General features: G+C 38.8%; 1 protein-coding gene across 3 annotated transcripts in view; it reads left to right on the plus strand.

Moving 5' to 3' along the window:
• The window catches only part of ARL6IP6 (ADP ribosylation factor like GTPase 6 interacting protein 6), a 30310-nt gene that overhangs the window by 6080 nt on the left and 3361 nt on the right, over positions 1-20869 (plus strand). For all 3 annotated transcript variants that reach the window (XM_053698307.1, XM_053698308.1, XM_053698309.1), the window contains exons 2-4: positions 3187-3555; positions 12622-12675; positions 12783-12915. In XM_053698307.1, the coding sequence (XP_053554282.1) occupies positions 3201-3555; positions 12622-12675; positions 12783-12915 (542 nt within the window). In that variant the 5' untranslated portion in view covers positions 3187-3200. The remainder of the gene's footprint in view (positions 1-3186; positions 3556-12621; positions 12676-12782; positions 12916-20869) is intronic.

Genomic DNA, 20869 nt, shown 5'->3' on the forward strand with positions numbered 1-20869 from the left:
GTTTCTGAGAGCTTGAAAAAGGCAGTGAACGGCTGGAATGGGTTGCTCTTTATACCTATGATTTTTGTCCCTCACCGGCACCTGTATTCCTGTCACTAAGTGGTAACTTTCAAACCGCAACATAGCGGATACTTTGTTCAAGACCACCTTTTGCACACTATATGTAATTGCACAACGGACTCTTTCGGATCCTTGCCAGTTGATCTAAAGGACTATGTGTGAACCAAAGCCAAATCCTCCCATATACACATACAGATCTGCAATTCTGTTATGCTTACATGTTTATATTGCAATTATAAGATACAGGTTCTGAAGCATTCCTCCTTAGCTCAGGTACTAATGCCCTTCAGGGCAAACATTAAAGGGACATTAAACCCAAACATTTTCTTTCATGAGTCAGAGCATACATATGTAAAGAACTTTCCAATTTACTTCTATTATCAATTTTTCTTCATTCTCTTGTAATCCTTTCTTGAAGAAGCAGCAATGCACTACTTGGAACTAGCTGAACACATTGGTGAGCCAATCACGAGGCATAAATGTGCAGCCACCAATCAGTAGCTAGCTCACAGCTTCTGAGCCTATCTAGATATGCTTTTCAACAAAGGATGCCAAGAGACGAAGCAAATTAGATAAAAGAAGTATATTGGAAAGTTGTTTAAATTTGTATGCTCTGTATGAATCATGAAATAATTATTTTGGGTTTCATGTCATTTAAGCAGATAAAGATCTGTATAAATGAGACCACTCTCTGTTACACAAATTCCTCTTGTATACCCAGAAAATAGCTTAAAGGGACATTAAACACATTGAAATTGTAATGTGAAATGTTTTATATGCATAGTAAAAGCATTGCAATGTACCTTCATTATTTATTGATTTTTCTGTAATTTAACTCTGAAAATTGCAGAATTCAAAATCTCTTGGGAACTGGAAGTGCACACGGTACAATAAACAAATCTATCATTGCTACATTCTACAAAACCTTCTAATAACTAATATATATTAATCTCTAACTGGCCTCAGCAGAAGAGATAACATACAAGTTGAATTACCTCTGTGATTACCTTGTATCTAAGCCTCTGCAGACTGCCCCCTTATTTCAGTTTTTTTGACAGACATGCATTTTAGCCAGTCAGTGCTGACTCATAAATAACCCCACAGGAGTAAGCACAATATTATCTACATATATCGCATAAACTAGCACTGTCTAGCTGTGAAAACCTGTCAAAATTCACTGAGATTAGAGGCAGGCTTCAAGGGCTTAGAAATTAGCATATGAGCCTACCTATGTTTAGCTTTAAACAAAGAATACCAAGAGAAAAAAAAATCAAATTTGAGGATAAAAGTAAATTGGAAAGTTGTTTAAAATTGCATGCCCTATCTGAATCATGAAAGTTGAATTTTGACTAGATTGTCCCTTTAATTTGAATACATATGACTAATTCTTTGGAATACCCCAATATGTCTAGCATTTGGCATAATCAACAAATGCATAATGAAAGGTCATTTATTCTGATTTCAGATGAGTAGATTTTGCTTCAGAGTTGGTTCCATTTCCTTCTCTCATCCCATCAGCCAGTCACAATATGCATATACTTTAGTAATTCCTTACACATGGTCAGTAGGAGCTGGTGCCTTAAAGTGTGCATAAAAAACCCGCACATTTAGATAATGAAAGTAGTTTACAATTGTGTGCTCTATCTGAATTAAGAAAGTTTAATTTTGACTTTAGTGTCCCTTTATTTTTGTCCTAAAAATCTGCTTCAAAACATTAGCTAAACTCATAACATTTTTCCTTGGACAAGGGCTCCAAGACTGCAAACACAGCTTATTAAAGGGACAGTAAACACCTTGCAATTACATGACATTTCTGTTGAGTTACTATATAATAACATATCAGCCAAGTCTTGATGTTTTTAAACCTTTTTACTGCAATTATTTTTCAAAAGCCAAGCCAAATCTGATAAAGCCAATTAGGGGCAGAAATGTGGCAGAGTTAGCCTGTCAGCAGGGTGCATTTCATGTTCTGAGAATTAGAAGTTGTTCAGTTGTCAAAACTAAATTACATGAAAAGGGGCAAAATAAATAATGAAAATATATTCCAAAATTGTTTCATTTTTCAAAATTAAACATTTTTATATACAAATGTCAAGGTGTTTACTGTTCCTTTTAAATGGAGCCCTCTGACTGTTCTCAACAACCTTCCCCCTGGAAACACAATCTATGTTATAAAATAGCATTTGTAGATAGCAAAGAAAATAAATAGTTGTTCTGCAGTCCTGTGCTTGCATGACAACAGCTCCTTTCTTGTTAGTAGCAATTACCACAGCCAGCACTTCCTCATGAGGCTGGCAAAGCATCACAACTTCTAAACTAAGATGAACTGCGTAAAGCAGTATACCACTGGCTTTACTGGTAGCTGTAAAGCTGTGTGCAGTCTCAGAACACTTTGGCAGATTGATGACCCTGTTCTCTCTTCCTGAAGGCTAACTCATATTTGCAAGGGCTACCTTTTTATTGCATCAGCCTCTAGGTTGTCAGAACTAAATTACATGAAAAGGAGCAAAATAAATAATGAAAATATATTCCAAAATTGTTTCATTTTTCAAAATTAAACATTTATCAATCCATGGCGGACATGGGTGTACATATCTGCCCAAGCTCTCCTCTGGCGGGCAGTAGATGCCCGAATTTAACATAGCACACGAGCGCTCCTTTGCGTTCGTGTGCAACCCTGCCCGCGCACAGCCAATCATGTTCGGTCAGGAGCTGTCAATCTCCCCGGTCGGATGAAACTGGCGAGATTGAAATTCTCCACCTAAGAGGTGGAGAACAGGGTAGGGAAGCAGCGGTCTGATGAACACAACCTGATAAAGCCTGCCTGCATGTTCTCTTGTGTGAACCTGCAGTCAATGGGAAGAGAAGGGCTTGATAAACCGAGCCCTATGTGTGTGTGAGCTGGCTGGAACTTAGAGAAGGGCAATGACAGCTTTTGAACCTTGTCCACCGGTAAATCTTTTTGGGTGCTATGTTTCTAGTTGCCTTTTATTTTATTTTTTTATTTGTTCTTTTTAATTTTTTTAACATTTTCCTAAACTGGTTAAATTGTGATGCAACTGTGCACGCGAACAAATTCATGGGCTGATGCTTGATGTTATGTTTGATATATAGTTTATTTTTTAGGTTCCTTATTGGATATGTCCTTTGCTCGAGTCACCAGGAGGCTGAAGAGCAACAGTCACAAATCTGTTGTGTCTGGGAGCTTTACCACCCATAGTGAGAGTGCACAAGGAGATGAACATGAGAAAGTGGTTAAAAATCTGAACACTGAACTGCTTGAGGCCGCTGCACCAACAACACACATTCTCAGGGATGAGTCACAGCTTTATACAGTTTCAGAGCAACTGGGACAGAATGGAACTGTTCTGTCACAGGTGGTCACTTCTAAAAGGAGTAAAAGATGGCCGTCAAGAGTCTTCTCGATGTTGTGCTGTCTGGTGATTGTTTGCTTTCTCGCATTCCTGCTTGCCTTCCTCTATCTCATTGTGCAAGGTATAAACATAGGTGTTCTCACACATTATTTATTAGTAGAAAGTGATGTTAAAGGGACACTGTACTGTAAAATTGGTTTCCCCTTAATGTGTTTCCAATAAGCTGCAGAGTATGGGAAACTGCTCCTTTTTGTAAATGAAATTGCTGTTTTTGCTAATTGAAAACACAATCTATTTAAATTGTCTGAGAGTGTAGAAAGAACACAAAATATATCCTTATCTCTTTGTCTGTACACAAAGGCTGCTACTTGGGGCCTGTTGATCAAAAACTTGCCAGCATGGAGAGGAATCCTGCAAAAACTTAGTGGGATGTTTTGAGTATTATTTTGTAATGTATATGTCTCTTCTTCACATCCAAAAGCCTGTATAGCAAGATAAACAACTCTCAAGTTAAAATTTGCCTTTATACAGTTCTTTACACAATTCTTTGAGGTACCCTGCAGTACTGATGAGACTTCTTAGATAATCTCTCATAGAGAGCAAGAAATAGAAAGTTTACCATTTTAGTACCCGTCTCTCCCACCGCCATAGATTGCTGCTGATTCTTGCTTACATAGGTTTTCTGTAGAGAGTAGAAAAGTATTTTTATTTTCAGTATTGGTGGTGGCGGTAACAGGTTACACTCTGCTGTTTCAATTGTCAAAATAAATTTAAAGGATCAATTTGTAAACAGTTTATTAATACACCCCAGCAGGTAAAGTGGAGAAGAATTTACAGTAGAATGTCCCTTTAAAAGAGAAGTTGCATTCTGTGTGTTTTTTTTTGTGATAATGTAGTGAATCTTTCCTACCTTAAGGGGGCATTGTAGTCAACCTTTTTTTAGATCCTTTGCAAACAATGGAACTACATTTTCCATCAGTACACAATTCAAAGTATGGTGCATGCAGCCATAGGTACCTGGAACAGTCAGACCAGTGCTCTCTGAGTCCACCACATTGTGTTCCATACAAGTAAACTGATTTATTTGTGTTTCTGGCAAGCAAATGTTAAAATCACTACTACAGTACAGAGTTTATGCAACAATTATTTAACCAAGGTATGATATGCAAGTTAACTCTTATAGGGAACAAGTGGGTAAAAGGCCCTGCCAAGAGTTGCGCTGTTGTAAATCATCTCTCATGAAGGTGATTTACTAACAGCTGGGCTTGTAGGTTTACATGCTAAGGGGTTCACAGGGATAACAAAGGATAGGAAAACTAAAGTTAGAAAAGGTTAGCGTATATTGTATACATTCCTGAACAGTAGAGTCTTGAAACTTTCAAAACTATGGGAGAGTCTTGTGAAGTGAGGCAGAGAGTTCCACAAAATAGGCCAGTCTGGAGAAGTCCTGTAGATGGGAATATGAGGAGGTAACAGGAGTATAGTGAAGGGGATGGGAGGGAGAGTATATGGAGACAAGGTTACAGATATAGGGGGGGTCAGTGCCTTTGAGGGCCTTAAATGTCAGAGTCAGAATTTTGTGTTTATTTCTGGAGGCTATAGTAAGCCAGTGAAGGAATTGGCAGAAGAAGCGTGACATATAAGGAAAATCAGCCTGGCAGAGGCATTCATTATGAATTGTAAAGGAGATAGATGGCAACTAGGGAGACTAGAGAGGATTAAGTTGCAAAAGTCAAGGTGAGAAATGATGAGAGACAGGATTAATATCTTCACTGTGTCTTGTGTAATGAAGTGGCAAATTTGGATTTGTTTTTTAAGGTGGGAATGGCAGGAATTAGCAAAAGACTGCATGTGAGGAGTGAATGAGATATGAGTAAAGTTTAACCCAAGGCATTGGGTGTGTGGGTTTGGGGTAATGAAACTTTTATCAACAGTTATAGAAAGATGGGAGTCGGGACTTTGGAAAGATTTAACTTAAGGTAAAGAGAGGACATCCAAGATGAAATATGAGACAGACAGTGACATGAGTTAGCAAGGAAGAGGCTAGGTCTGGTTTAGAAAGGTAGATTTGGGTGTCCTCAGCATACAAATAATATTGAAACCTGTGGGACTTTATTATGGAAACTAATGATGACGTCCAGATTGAGAAGAGAAGGGATTTCAATGTGAGGAAATGTGTATATACTAGCCTTTCAAAAAGTTTTGAGGCAAGGGGGAGTAGGAAAAAAGGGCAGTAGTTGGATGGGGATGCTGGATCAAGAGAAGGTTTTTTGAGTATAGGTGTGACTAGTGCGTGTTTAAGAGATGGTGGAAATATACTGGTGCAGAAGGAGAGGTTGAAAATGTGTATGAGAATGGGGTAAGGGTAGGAGAGAGGAAAGGGAATAGTTGTGAGGGGATGGGAGCAAGGGGAGAGGTAGTGAGGTGAGACGACGATATAAGGGCAAAAACAGGGGCAATAGAGTTTTGGATGATTTCGAGGTGAGGGGATTGGAGACTGGTAGTATGTTGAGAGATGATTTTGTTTTTGATGTTGAAGTGACTGGAAAAATCTTGAGCAGAGAGAGAAGTTGTAGTAGGTGGTGGTGAAAGGTCTTGAAAGTGGAGAACAGATTTTTTGAGAGTAGATAAGTAATCTTGCTTAGATAGGTTAAAGGGACACTGAACCCAATTTTTTTTCTTTCGTGATTCAAATAGAGCATGACATTTTAAGCAACTTTCTAATTTACTCCTATTATCAAATTTTCTTCATTCTCTTGGTTTCTTTATTTGAAATGCAAGAATGGAAGTTTAAATGCCGACCCATTTTTGGTGAACAACCTGGGTTGTTCTTGCTGATTGGTGGATACATTCATCCACCAATAAAAAAGTGCTGTCCAGAGTACTGCACCAAAAAACCCCTTCAATGCCTTCTTTTTCAAATAAAGATAGCAAGAGAACGAAGAAAAATTGATAATAGGAGTAAATTAGAAAGTTGCTTAAAATTGCATGCTCTATTTGATTCACAAAATAAAAAAAATGGGTTCAGTGTCCCTTTAAGTGCAAAATAAGATGAATTTGTAGTGAAGAAAGTCAGCTGAACACAGTGTCACTCAGCAGTGCGGTAACATCTGCGTAGGTGGCGTGTCAGGAGTATACCAGGGCTGAGGATGAGTGTGTGACTTCATAGTTATGGTAGGAGATGCCAAATTGTCAAGGACTGAAGTAAGAGTGGAGTGTTAGTGACAGATTGGTCAGGGCATGAAAAGGAGGAGATGGAAGAGAGCAGAGGCTTGAGAGGTGTTGCAGATCTAGTGACTTCTGTGGAGTTTGGTGTGAGGGTTGGATGGAGGGAGAGAAGTAGGAAGTGCTGTGAAATTACATGTGAGGATATAATGGTCAGAAAAGAGAAAAGGGGAATTTGTAAAGTTTGAGACGGAGCATTGATAGCTGAAATTCAGGGAGTGTCCATCTTTGTGAGTGGGAGGTCAGTCCATTGTGATAGACCAAAATAGGAAGTGAGGTGCAGACATTTTTTGCAGTGAGATTGTCAACAGGAGGGGTGAAATCCTCAAAAATGATGGCTGGGGTGTCTGAAGAGAGCAGATAAAGTTGCCAGGCAGCAAAATAATCTAGAAATTTAGTTAAGGAGCGGGGGGTGGGGGGGTGGTATGTGACTGCAACACGTATAGAGAGGGGAGAGAATAAGCAAATCGTGGATTTCGAAGGCAGAAAATGTTAGGGAAGAGATGGGTTGTATTTGGTGAAAGGTGCAATGGGAGGAAAGTAAAATACCTACATCACCTCCTTGTCTGCTTCTAGACCTAGGTGTGTGGCTAAAGTGGAGACACCCATGTAAAAATGCAGCAGTGGAGGCTGTGTCTGAAGTAGAGAGACAGGTTTCTGTGAGAGCCAGAATGTTGAGGGAGTGGCTGATAAAGAGGTCAAGGATAGAAGTGAGCTTGTTGTAAGCAGAGCGAGCGTTCCAGAGTGCACAAGTGAAGGGGGTGTTGGCTTTAGAAACAAGAGGTATTTGAGTAAAATATATTATCAGGGATATTGTGATACTGATGTAATACCACAAATCCCCTATAGGAGGCGCTAATAACTACGGGCAGAGTATAGTACTGGAATGGTAATACAATCAATATGCCCCTGGTAATACCATATATGTGGATAGAATTATAAATCTAAAAATTAAAAAATAATAATAATAATAAAAAATATATAAAATATAAAAAATAGTTAAAATATATGTATATACAGACTTATCAAATGGTCAAATGGAAAAGTTCAAATGAAGTCCAAATGAGTCCAGAGAAAGATAGATAAGGCAGCTCTCGGCCTTCACCCAAACGATGGTGTATCTTCAAAAAAAGGTTAACTGCAAGGAAAACAGAAACAGAGGCGCCACATGTGTAGATCAATCAAAACTGACAAAATCCAAGCAAGATGAGATACAGGATACTCACAAACGTGAAGGCACTCTCTTGTGCCTGTAGGGGCAGGCTGGTATTTAAACAGCAAACCAGCTGGCTGTACCAAGGGATCCCCGTCAAGATATCCTACAGTTGTGGTGAATCTCACACCAGCAACCCTTAACTAGGTTACTTCCAGCAAAAAGGAAAAATTGTCCAGAGGGGAGGTAGGCTAAACAGCCTTATGGTTACTGGCAAGGGAAATGCCACACGAACACCAGATTTGTTAAAAAAGTTTCAAGTATTTTATTTTTCAAAAGATAAAAAATACCATCAGTAACAAATTACAGCTGAGTGTGTTAAATGGCAGGTCTCCTTGTATATGCAGAGATAATAGCGACGCGTTTCTCAGGGAAGACCCTGTTTCATCAGGCTTGTATACTCTAAAACAGTTTAAATCCCCTTTATATAGGGATCAGTAACCATATGTTTGCAATAAACCCTCCCCTTCCTTAACATCAACCAATAAAACCTTTTCTTTCCAAAAACTCCCACTTGTTGCCTTAATTAGAAGTTTATTATAATTTTTTCTTATGTACTATGTTCACTTGATAAGTAATCTATGAGCCATAACCCTAATGTGGTTGTCTGTGAAATTAGATCTAAATAATGATGTATCGATTATGAGATAATTATAAGTGTGTAAATGTAAACAAACTCCGTAGGTAATCGTTCCCTGACCAATTGTAAGCCATCTTAAGGAGGCTTGTATAATTTAAGGCATCTAATTGGTTTATGTGCTCCTAGTCTGATGACTGCAAGTACCATCGTGCCTCTATGCCGGAATTACGAGGAAATTGTGTCTGCATGATTGTATGTTGTTCTCTAACCGGCTAATCTAAGTGACTACAAGTACCATCATGCTTCTATATTCTATACCGGAAGTACCCGGATAATGTGTTCGCCCCCTCCAGGAACAAAAGGACTACAAAGTAACAGTCACGCGAACACATTATCCGGGTACTTCCGGTATAGAATATAGAAGCATGATGGTACTTGTAGTCACTTAGATTAGCCGGTTAGAGAACAACATACAATCATGCAGACACAATTTCCTCGTAATTCCGGCATAGAGGCACGATGGTACTTGCAGTCATCAGACTAGGAGCACATAAACCAATTTAGATGCCTTAAATTATACAAGCCTCCTTAAGATGGCTTACAATTGGTCAGGGAACGATTACCTACGGAGTTTGTTTACATTTACACACTTATAATTATCTCATAATCGATACATCATTATTTAGATCTAATTTCACAGACAACCACATTAGGGTTATGGCTCATAGATTACTTATCAAGTGAACATAGTACATAAGAAAAAATTATAATAAACTTCTAATTAAGGCAACAAGTGGGAGTTTTTGGAAAGAAAAGGTTTTATTGGTTGATGTTAAGGAAGGGGAGGGTTTATTGCAAACATATGGTTACTGATCCCTATATAAAGGGGATTTAAACTGTTTTAGAGTATACAAGCCTGATGAAACAGGGTCTTCCCTGAGAAACGCGTCGCTATTATCTCTGCATATACAAGGAGACTTGCCATTTAACACACTCAGCTGTAATTTGTTACTGATGGTATTTTTTATCTTTTGAAAAATAAAATACTTGAAACTTTTTTAACAAATCTGGTGTTCGTGTGGCATTTCCCTTGCCAGTAACCATAAGGCTGTTTAGCCTACCTCCCCTCTGGACAATTTTTCCTTTTTGCTGGAAGTAACCTAGTTAAGGGTTGCTGGTGTGAGATTCACCACAACTGTAGGATATCTTGACGGGGATCCCTTGGTACAGCCAGCTGGTTTGCTGTTTAAATACCAGCCTGCCCCTACAGGCACAAGAGAGTGCCTTCACGTTTGTGAGTATCCTGTATCTCATCTTGCTTGGATTTTGTCAGTTTTGATTGATCTACACATGTGGCGCCTCTGTTTCTGTTTTCCTTGCAGTTAACCTTTTTTTGAAGGTATTTGAGTAAGGTTTCCAGGATTTTGATGTCTATGTCTATGGGAAGGCACACATGGATAGGAGAGGCTAGGAAGTTGTTGGGGACCAGGATTAGGGGAAATATCACCAGTCGCTAGTATGAGCAAGAGGGAGAGCGATATAAGATGAGATACTGATTTGCAGTATTAAGAGTATTTTTGGTTTTCTAGGAAGCATGTGAAAAGCACAATTTTCTGATATTTTACAAAAATTAATGTATATCACAGCATTTTATTTTCACTTACTAAATTAATTTAAAACAAATTGCATTTTGGCTTTGATGTCCCCTTAATTGGAATTAAATTTAAAGTGATAGCGCACTGTAAAATTGTTTTCTCTTAATGTGTTTCGAATTACTTGTTATACCAGCTGCAGAGTATAAAATGTATGAGAAATTGCTTCTTTAGGTTTATTTTTATATATTTAATAGATGGTTGTGTTCTTCTAAATCACTTTCTTTCCTCACTCATGCTTCTTTATATTATCTCTGTATGTCCAAGCCAATAGAGAAACCATTGAAAATTAACATTTTATTATCTCTTATCTCCCAATGGGAGTTGAATTTCTTCTGCTGGTTATGTTTACATAGCTTTTCTATAGCCAGCAATTAGTGCTCAATGTATTAAGCTACGGCAGACAGGGGCCTACATATGCGCCCCTGTCCACGGCAGCTCGCATCTGGGGGACAGAATTCCGCTGGTGGAATTTATCATTGCTCGCGTGCAATGTCGCCCCCTGGCCATGCAAGCCAATCACGTGCATGCAGGAACTGTCATATCTCCCCGGTTAAATGAGACTGGGGAGATAAAAATGCTCCACCTAAGAAGTGGAGAAGTGGCTAGGAAGCAATGGTCTGATGACCGCTGCTTGATAATTTGTTACTGCTGGTTCTTTTGTGAGAACCTGCAGTCGCAGAGAGGCAAAGGGCTTGATAAATCGAGCCCTTAAATGACTACAACACGTATAGAGAGGGGAGAGAATAAGCGAATCATGTGGATTTCGAAGGCAGAAAATGTTAGGGAAGAGATGGGATGTATTTGGTGAAAGGTGCAACAGGAAGAAAGTAAAATACCTACATCACCTTAGACCTAGGTGTGTGGGGAGATTAAAATGCTTCACCTAAGAAGTGGAGAAGTGGCTAGGAAGCAATGGTCTGATGACCGCTGCTTGATAATTTGTGACTGCAGGTTCTTTTGTGAGAACCTGCAGTCGCAGAGAGGCAAAGGGCTTGATAAATCAAACCCTTAAAGTGATGGTAAACTTTAAAGGGACATTCCAGTAAAATTTAAATGTATATAGTTGAATTACATATTTGAATAGAAATATATTTGCAATATACATGTATTGGCAAAAATGCTTCCAGTAAAAGTTATCACTGTTTTAGTTTTAACATTTTTTCTCTGCACATGCATTTAAAGCAAAGCTAGATATTCTCAGTGCACCTGCACTTTAAATACTGCAGCTTCTCAGAGAAACAGTGGGTCTTGTATCATGTCAGACATTAAAGGGACACTAAACGCAATTTTTCTCTCAGAGCATTTTTAAGCAACTTTCTAATTTACTCCGATTATCAATTTTTCTTTGTACTCTTTGCTATCTTTATTTAAAAAGCAGGAATGTGATGCATAGGAGCCGGCCCATTTTTGGTTCAGAACCTGGGTTATGCTTGCTTATTGGTGGGTACATGTCAACCTCCAATAAGCAAGCGCTATCCATGGTGCTGAACCTAAAATGGGCTGGCTGCTAAGATTTACATTCATGATTTTCAAATAAAGATAGCAAGAGAACACAGAAACATTGATAATATGAGTAAATTAGAAAGTTGCTTAAAATTGCATGCTCTATCTGAATCATGAAAGAAAATTGGGTTCAGTGTCCCTTTAACAAATTGAGTCATTATCATATGGTACAAGGACCTTAGCCATTCTGAGCAAGTGCTGTGTTTACAGTTTTGGTGCACGGTGCAACTGCATACTTAAATACATTTTTTAAATAGCTCTAGTTTTTGATAATACATGTATATTACAAAAATGCTTCTGTTCAAAACTGAAATGCATCCATGTGGATTCCAATATTGGGTGGAATGTTCCTTTAACTAATCAAATGCCATATGTGTAATCTTTGGCATTAAAAAAGTATATGTTTACCTTTTTTGTTTTTAATCCATCTGTGAAATGGTTAAATTAGTTCATATAGTAATGACAATCTTGAAGTCTAGCCCCTTAGAAAGCCTATGTAGAGAGTGGATGTGACTGATTTTTACACCACAGTCCTGCCAAAAAAAGAAATTAATCAATTGGGATTATAAATCTTTTATTATAATATATATATATATATATATATATATATATATATATATATATATATATCTATATCTATATATCAGTATAGGCAGGGGTATTATAGGCAAAATCAGCTATTTCAAATCCCAAAATAAAAGTAAATTAGCTATTTGTAAACAATTTAATACACTCAGTTGGGTAAAATTGATAATTGGGAACAAATTAAAGGGAATATTTGGGTACACTGTCCCTTTTTAAGAATGTTTTCTAAAGCACATCCTCTTCCCATAATTACTGTATCATATAGTTCATGGGACACAAATAGTTTTGGAGTTTGTGTTTAGTGCCATTTGGGTGCTGAATAAGAATTTGTTGTTGATCATGTAATTATAAATTTTCACAATACTTAAAGCTTATTTTTCATGCTTATTTCTCTCTTTTTTTTTTTCTTTTTTTTTAAATGTATAGATACACAAGCTACAAAAGAATTCAATGAAGATGACGTTAAAACAAGTATTTTTGGTATGAAAAATATGTTTACGTATTGTTTGTACATGTTAATATATAATCAGAAGGATTAATGCTAATAGCAATCGCTATATATATATTTTTTTTCTCCACTGATAAAGGGTTTTGGAGTCTTCTAGTACTGTCCCTTATTGCAGGACTCTCATGTTGCAGCTTTTCTTGGACAGTGACTTATTTTGACTCTTTTGAACCTGGGATGTTTCCTCCAACACCGCTCTCCCCTGCACGCTTCAGGTAGGTCTCTCTATCTTAAATACACAGGAATCTTCTTGAACTGGTTATTCTGAATATTGACATATATTTCAACTACCATTGTTTTGAATACCGTAGTGATACATTTAAATACCGTTTGGCCTACATATGGACTATTCACTCTAATCATTTAGTGCCAGTATATTTAACCCATAGATCAAGATTCAGCATTTTCAATATACCATTACTTGCTCTACATGCTACATGCAACTTTGTGCTAGCTATTGCCTTGGATAATCTTTTATGTCTAAATTGTATATAATATCATAAGTGCAACTTGAGTGTCTTTTCTCCAACATAGGTGTGTCCGGTCCACGGCGTCATCCTTACTTGTGGGATATTCTCTTCCCCAACAGGAAATGGCAAAGAGCCCAGCAAAGCTGGTCACATGATCCCTCCTAGGCTCCGCCCACCCCAGTCATTCTCTTTGCCGTTGCACAGGCAACATCTCCACGGAGATGGCTAAGAGTTTTTTTGTTGTTTAAATGTAGTTTTATTCTTCAATCAAGAGTTTGTTATTTTAAAATAGTGCTGGTATGTACTATTTACTCTGAGACAGAAAAGAGATGAAGATTTCTGTTTGTAAGAGGAAAATGATTTTAGCAACCGTTACTAAAATCGATGGCTGTTTCCACACAGGACTGTTGAGATGAATTAACTTCAGTTGGGGGAAACAGTGGGCAGACTTTTGCTGCTTGAGGTATGACACATTTCTAACAAGACTTGGTAATGCTGGAAGCTGTCATTTTCCCTATGGGAACCGGTAAGCCATTTTCTTAGTTTAGTATAAGAATAAAGGGCTTCACAAGGGCTTTAAAGACTGGTAGACATTTTTCTGGGCTAAAACGATTACTTTATAAGTATATTTAATGGATGTTAACTATAAATAGTTCTTTTAATCTTGGGGATGTATTAAAAAAAACGGCAGGCACTGTATTGGACACCTTTTTCACTGGGGGCCTTTTCTAGTCATAGGCAGAGCCTCATTTTCGCGCCACTAATGCGCAGTTGTTTTTGGAAAGCAAGGCATGCAGATGCATGTGTGAGGAGCTAAGATCCACTGAAAAAGCTTATAGAAGGCGTCATTTGGTATCGTATTCCCCTCTGGGCTTGGTTGGGTCTCAGGAAAGCTGATACCAGGGACTGTATAGGGGTTAAATGTTAAAACGGCTCCGGTTCCGTTATTTTAAGAGTTAAAGCTTTCAAATTTGGTGTGCAATACTTTTAAGGCTTTAAGACACTGTGGTGAAATTTTGGTGAATTTTGAACAATTCCTTCATACTTTTTCGCATATTCAGTAATAAAGTGTGTTCAGTTTAAAATTTAAAGTGACAGTAACGGTTTTATTTTAAAACGTTTTTTGTGCTTTGTTATCAAGTTTATGCCTGTTAACATGTCTGAACCATCAGATAGACGATGTTCTGTATGTTTGGAAGCCAAGGTTCCTCCCCATTTAAATATATGTGATGAATGTGACTTAGTGTCCGGACAAAGTAGGGACAATGATGCCACTGATAATGATGTTGCCCACATGTAGCAGGAATGTGATGCATAGGAGCCGGCCCATTTTTGGTTCAGAACCTGGGTTATGCTTGCTTATTGGTGGGTACATGTCAACCTCCAATAAGCAAGCGCTATCCATGGTGCTGAACCTAAAATGGGCTGGCTGCTAAGATTTACATTCATGATTTTCAAATAAAGATAGCAAGAGAACACAGAAACATTGATAATATGAGTAAATTAGAAAGTTGCTTAAAATTGCATGCTCTATCTGAATCATGAAAGAAAATTGGGTTCAGTGTCCCTTTAACAAATTGAGTCATTATCATATGGTACAAGGACCTTAGCCATTCTGAGCAAGTGCTGTGTTTACAGTTTTGGTGCACGGTGCAACTGCATACTTAAATACATTTTTTAAATAGCTCTAGTTTTTGATAATACATGTATATTACAAAAATGCTTCTGTTCAAAACTGAAATGCATCCATGTGGATTCCAATATTGGGTGGAATGTTCCTTTAACTAATCAAATGCCATATGTGTAATCTTTGGCATTAAAAAAGTATATGTTTACCTTTTTTGTTTTTAATCCATCTGTGAAATGGTTAAATTAGTTCATATAGTAATGACAATCTTGAAGTCTAGCCCCTTAGAAAGCCTATGTAGAGAGTGGATGTGACTGATTTTTACACCACAGTCCTGCCAAAAAAAGAAATTAATCAATTGGGATTATAAATCTTTTATTATAAGAAAGGTCAATTCATGACCACGGTGGATTTAAAGGATGCGTATCTGCATATTCCTATCCACAAGGAACATCATCGGTTCCTAAGGTTTGCGTTTCTGGACAAGCATTACCAGTTTGTGGCACTTCCATTCGGATTAGCCACTGCTCCAAGGATTTTCACAAAGGTACTAGGGTCCCTTCTAGCGGTGCTAAGACCAAGGGGCATTGCAGTAGTACCTTACTTGGACGACATACTGATTCAAGCGTCGTCTCTGTCAAAAGCAAAGGCTCATACGGACATTGTCCTAGCCTTTCTCAGATCTCACGGGTGGAAGGTGAACATAGAAAAAAGTTCTCTGTCCCCGTCAACAAGAGTTCCCTTCTTGGGAACAATAATAGACTACTTAGAAATGAAGATTTTTCTGACAGAGGCCAGAAAATCAAAACTTCTAAGCTCTTGTCAAGTACTTCATTCTGTTCTTCTTCCTTCCATAGCGCAGTGCATGGAAGTAATAGGTTTGATGGTTGCGGCAATGGACATAGTTCCTTTTGCACGAATTCATCTAAGACCATTACAACTGTGCATGCTCAGACAGTGGAATGGGGATTATACAGACTTGTCTCCGACGATCCAAGTAGATCAGGGAACCAGAGATTCACTCAGTTGGTGGCTGACCCTGAACAACCTGTCACAGGGAATGAGCTTCCGCAGACCAGAGTGGGTCATTGTCACGACCGACGCCAGTCTGGTGGGCTGGGGCGCGGTCTGGGAACCCCTGAAAGCTCAGGGTCTATGGTCTCGGGAAGAATCTCTTCTCCCGATAAACATTCTGGAACTGAGAGCGATATTCAATGCTCTCAAAGCTTGGCCTCAACTAGCAAAGGCCAAATTCATAAGGTTTCAATCAGACAACATGACGACTGTTGCATATATCAACCATCAGGGGGGAACAAGGAGTTCCCTGGCGATGGAAGAAGTGAACAAAATAATTCAATGGGCGGAGAATCACTCCTGCCACTTGTCTGCAATCCACATCCCAGGAGTGGAAAATTGGGAAGCGTCAGACTTTCCATCCGGGGGAGTGGGAACTCCATCCGGAAATCTTTGCCCAAATAACTCAATTATGGGGCATTCCAGACATGGATCTGATGGCGTCTCGTCAGAACTTCAAGGTTCCTTGCTACGGGTCCAGATCCAGGGATCCCAAGGCGACTCTAGTAGATGCACTAGTAGCACCTTGGACCTTCAACCTAGCCTATGTATTCCCACCGTTTCCTCTCATTCCCAGGCTGGTAGCCAGGATCAATCAGGAGAGGGCTTCGGTGATCTTGATAGCTCCTGCGTGGCCACGCAGGACTTGGTATGCAGACCTGGTGAATATGTCATCGGCTCCACCATGGAAGCTACCTTTGAGACAGGACCTTCTTGTTCAAGGTCCATTCGAACATCCGAATCTGGCTTCACTCCAACTGACTGCTTGGAGATTGAACGCTTGATTTTATCAAAGCGTGGTTTTTCAGATTCTGTCATTGATACTCTTATTCAGGCTAGAAAGCCTGTAACTAGGAAAATTTACCATAAAATATGGAAAAAATATATCTGTTGGTGTGAATCTAAAGGATTCCCATGGAACAAGATAAAAATTCCTAAGATTCTATCCTTTCTACAAGAAGGTTTGGAGAAAGGATTATCTGCAAGTTCTTTGAAGGGACAGATTTCTGCTTTATCTGTCTTACTTCACAAAAAGCTGGCGGCTGTGCCAGATGTTCAAGCTTTTGTTCAGGCTCTGGTTAGAATCAAGCCTGTTTACAAACCTTTGACTCCTCCTTGGAGTCTCAATTTAGTTCTTTCAGTTCTTCAAGGGGTTCCGTTTGAACCCTTACATTCCGTAGATATTAAGTTACTATCTTGGAAAGTTTTGTTTTTGGTTGCAATTTCTTCTGCTAGAAGAGTTTCAGAGTTATCTGCTCTGCAGTGTTCTCCTCCTTATCTGGTGTTCCATGCAGATAAGGTGGTTTTGCGTACTAAACCTGGTTTTCTTCCGAAAGTTGTTTCTAACAAAAATATTAACCAGGAGATAGTTGTGCCTTCTTTGTGTCCGAATCCAGTTTCAAAGAAGGAACGTTTGTTACACAATTTGGATGTAGTTCGTGCTCTAAAATTCTATTTAGAGGCTACAAAGGATTTCAGACAAACATCTTCTTTGTTTGTTGTTTATTCAGGTAAAAGGAGAGGTCAAAAAGCAACTTCTACCTCTCTCTCTTTTTGGCTTAAAAGCATCATCCGATTGGCTTATGAGACTGCCGGACGGCAGCCTCCTGAAAGAATCACAGCTCACTCCACTAGGGCTGTGGCTTCCACATGGGCCTTCAAGAACGAGGCTTCTGTTGATCAGATGTGTAAGGCAGCGACTTGGTCTTCACTGCACACTTTTACCAAATTTTACAAATTTGATACTTTTGCTTCTTCTGAGGCTATTTTTGGGAGAAAGTTTTTGCAAGCCGTGATGCCTTCCATCTAGGTGACCTGATTTGCTCCCTCCCATCATCCGTGTCCTAAAGCTTTGGTATTGGTTCCCACAAGTAAGGATGACGCCGTGGACCGGACACACCTATGTTGGAGAAAACAGAATTTATGCTTACCTGATAAATTACTTTCGCCAACGGTGTGTCCGGTCCACGGCCCGCCCTGGTTTTTTTAATCAGGTCTGATGAATTATTTTCTCTAACTACAGTCACCACGGTATCATATGATTTCTCCTATGCATATTCCTCCTTTACGTCGGTCGAATGACTGGGGTGGGCGGAGCCTAGGAGGGATCATGTGACCAGCTTTGCTGGGCTCTTTGCCATTTCCTGTTGGGGAAGAGAATATCCCACAAGTAAGGATGACGCCGTGGACCGGACACACCGTTGGAGAAAGTAATTTATCAGGTAAGCATAAATTCTGTTTTTACGTAATTGCAGCACTCAACGTAAGTGCAATTATTCACTAGTACTTTGTATTTTACACTAACCGAGTAACAGTTGTATACGGAGTGCACTTCCATTTTCATCTAACTGGTTGCTACATTTTATATCCGTTCTTTTAATATTTAACATACGGATTATGTATTGTGGGAATGGCATTCTATAGAGCTATAAGTGTGTACATCGTGCATAATAATTCTATGTTGGGGTGGCAGATTATTACTATCATTATTATTTTTATCCAACTGATTTCTTATGCAAATTAGGGTGCAGCGCTGGGTAGTTTACTAACTCTTCCAGACATTTCATTATTCTGTGTGTAGATATTAGAGGGTAATTCCTACACACTTCTTAGGTTTACTCCAGCAGCTCCTCCCTTGATTCACTGAGCAACTATTCAGCACCTCCAGTCTAGTTTTTACGTTTAGTATTTACTACACTTCCCAAACCTCTATATATATATATATATATATATATATATATATATATATATATATATATATATATATATATATATATATATATAATTATTTGTATTTTTTTTTTTTTTTTTTTTTTGTAGACAACCCAGGGTATTTGAACTAGGCCCATTTTGGTATATTTCATGCCACCATATCCCGCCAAATGCGATCATATATAAAGAAAAAAGTAACTTTTTTACAAACTCACTGAAATTATTTACATACCGCTTGTACAATCATGACACAAATAGTTGTAAAAGCTTCTCTAAGATCCCCTTTGTTCAGCAATAGCAGACATACTGTACATGGCTTTGTCATTGCTTTTTAGTAATGAGAAGGCTGCTAATAGCAGCTGTGCACCAAACATCTATTATTCCAGGCAGTGAAAGGGTTAATCAGGTAGCTTTCAAGGGACAGTATACACTCATTTTCATATAACTGCATGTAATAGACACTACTATAAAAATCCAGTATAAAACTGTTTAAAAACTTACTTAGAAGCTCTCAGTTTAGCTCTGTTGAAAAGGTAGCTGGAAAGCCCACTGCAAGCGGGAAATAAGACACTCCCCCCCCCTCCCCTCCCCCTTTTGCATATGAAAAAGACCCTTTACACAAACAGGAGCAAGCTGGAGAAGGTAGCTGAAGGTATTCCCATAAAACTTTGGGGCTTGGTTTGGAGTCTGAAAATCAGAGCAATGTTATTTAAAAATAAGCAAATCTATACATTAAAAAAACAACAACTTTATGAGCTATATAAATAGATCTACAATACATTTATGCAAAGAAAAAATGAGTGTATAATGTCCCTTTAAAGGATAATTTTATCTTTAGTGTAGAGAATACCCTCTCATCTGACACCTCACACCCCCTGATCCCTACCTTATCCCTCCTAATTAGCTCTATACCCTCCCTCACTCCCCCCTGGTCCCCACCATCTTAGGTACTGTCAGACAGTCTGCCAATATGAAGATTTAAGGCATTTTAATTAAAAAAAATAAATTATTTGCAGCAGTGTTGGATTCCCCCTTATCCTTCAACCTTCTCTCTAAACCTTCCCCCTCTAACTATTGTCCGCCATCTTAGGTACTGGCAGCTGTATACCAGTACCTATAAAACCCATTTTTTAATGTATCTTTAAAGCATTCTGTAGTGTAGTGGTCCCCCGTCCTTTTTCTGTAGTGTAGCTCCCTATACCTCCCTGTCCCTTTATTTTTTTTCTGTATTGTGGGGCCATTCCACTCCCTCCCTCTCCTTCCCACACCTCCTGCTGACACCAGCAGATAATTGTTACAGAAGGTGACACACAGCTCAGGAACTCCAGCTTTTGGCTGTAACTTAACAGCCGGGACTGCGATACGATAAGTACGATAAGCAAGGTTAAGGGTTAAGTAGTTAAAGGGACAGTTTACCCAAAACTCTTCTCTTTAATTTGTCCAAAATGATCTATTTTACCTGCTGGAGTGTATTGAATTGTTTACAAGTAGCTCGTTTACCCATATTTTGGTATTTAAAATAGCTGATTTAGCCTGTAGATAAAGAAGTAACAGTGATATAGAAATCACAGTGCTTCTATAGGAGTCGCTAACAGGCGTAGGGTATATATAATATAATATAATGTGGTTCCCTATATATGCAACTTATGTGGTTAAAATAACAATAAATACAATGGTGTAATGAAAATAAAAAATGGGGCAGATGATGCACAATTGACAAATATGAGTAAAACAATATAACCATAAAATGGGAGTCTTCAACTTCCCAAAACTGGATAGGCAGCTCTCTGTGGTCACCCAAGGTGATGATGTACTTCTGTAAAGATGAGATAAAAACAAACACAGAGGCGCCACATGTGTAGGTCAATAAAACCAAAAAGATCCAGTTAGCGACAGAATAAGGGTACTCACAAGCAGGGCGGCACTCTCTTGTGCCGGCAGAGGCAGGCTGGTATTTGCAGCAAACCAGCTGGCTGTGTGGCAGGTCTGTACCGAATGTGGTCAGCGCTGAAGTTTGCTGGTTGTGTTGCCTCTATCCGGTGTTCCCAGAGTGTTGTTTCTCCTCAGCTGGGGTTGTACTGGAGCGAAAAGGGGGGGAAGGGAGGCTCAGCTGCCCTAAGGTTACTGATATGGAGACTACCACAACAACACCAGACTGATGTAAAAGTAAAAACATTAGTATTTTATTATACACAATAAAAATACCAAAGGTATTACAAATTTACAGCTGGGTGTGTGACATAAAAATCTCCCCACAAAGAGTGCAATAGCTTTTTATCTGATTTA

The sequence above is a fragment of the Bombina bombina genome, chromosome 1 (genome assembly GCF_027579735.1).
Source record: "Bombina bombina isolate aBomBom1 chromosome 1, aBomBom1.pri, whole genome shotgun sequence".
NCBI classification, from domain to species: Eukaryota; Metazoa; Chordata; class Amphibia; order Anura; family Bombinatoridae; genus Bombina; species Bombina bombina.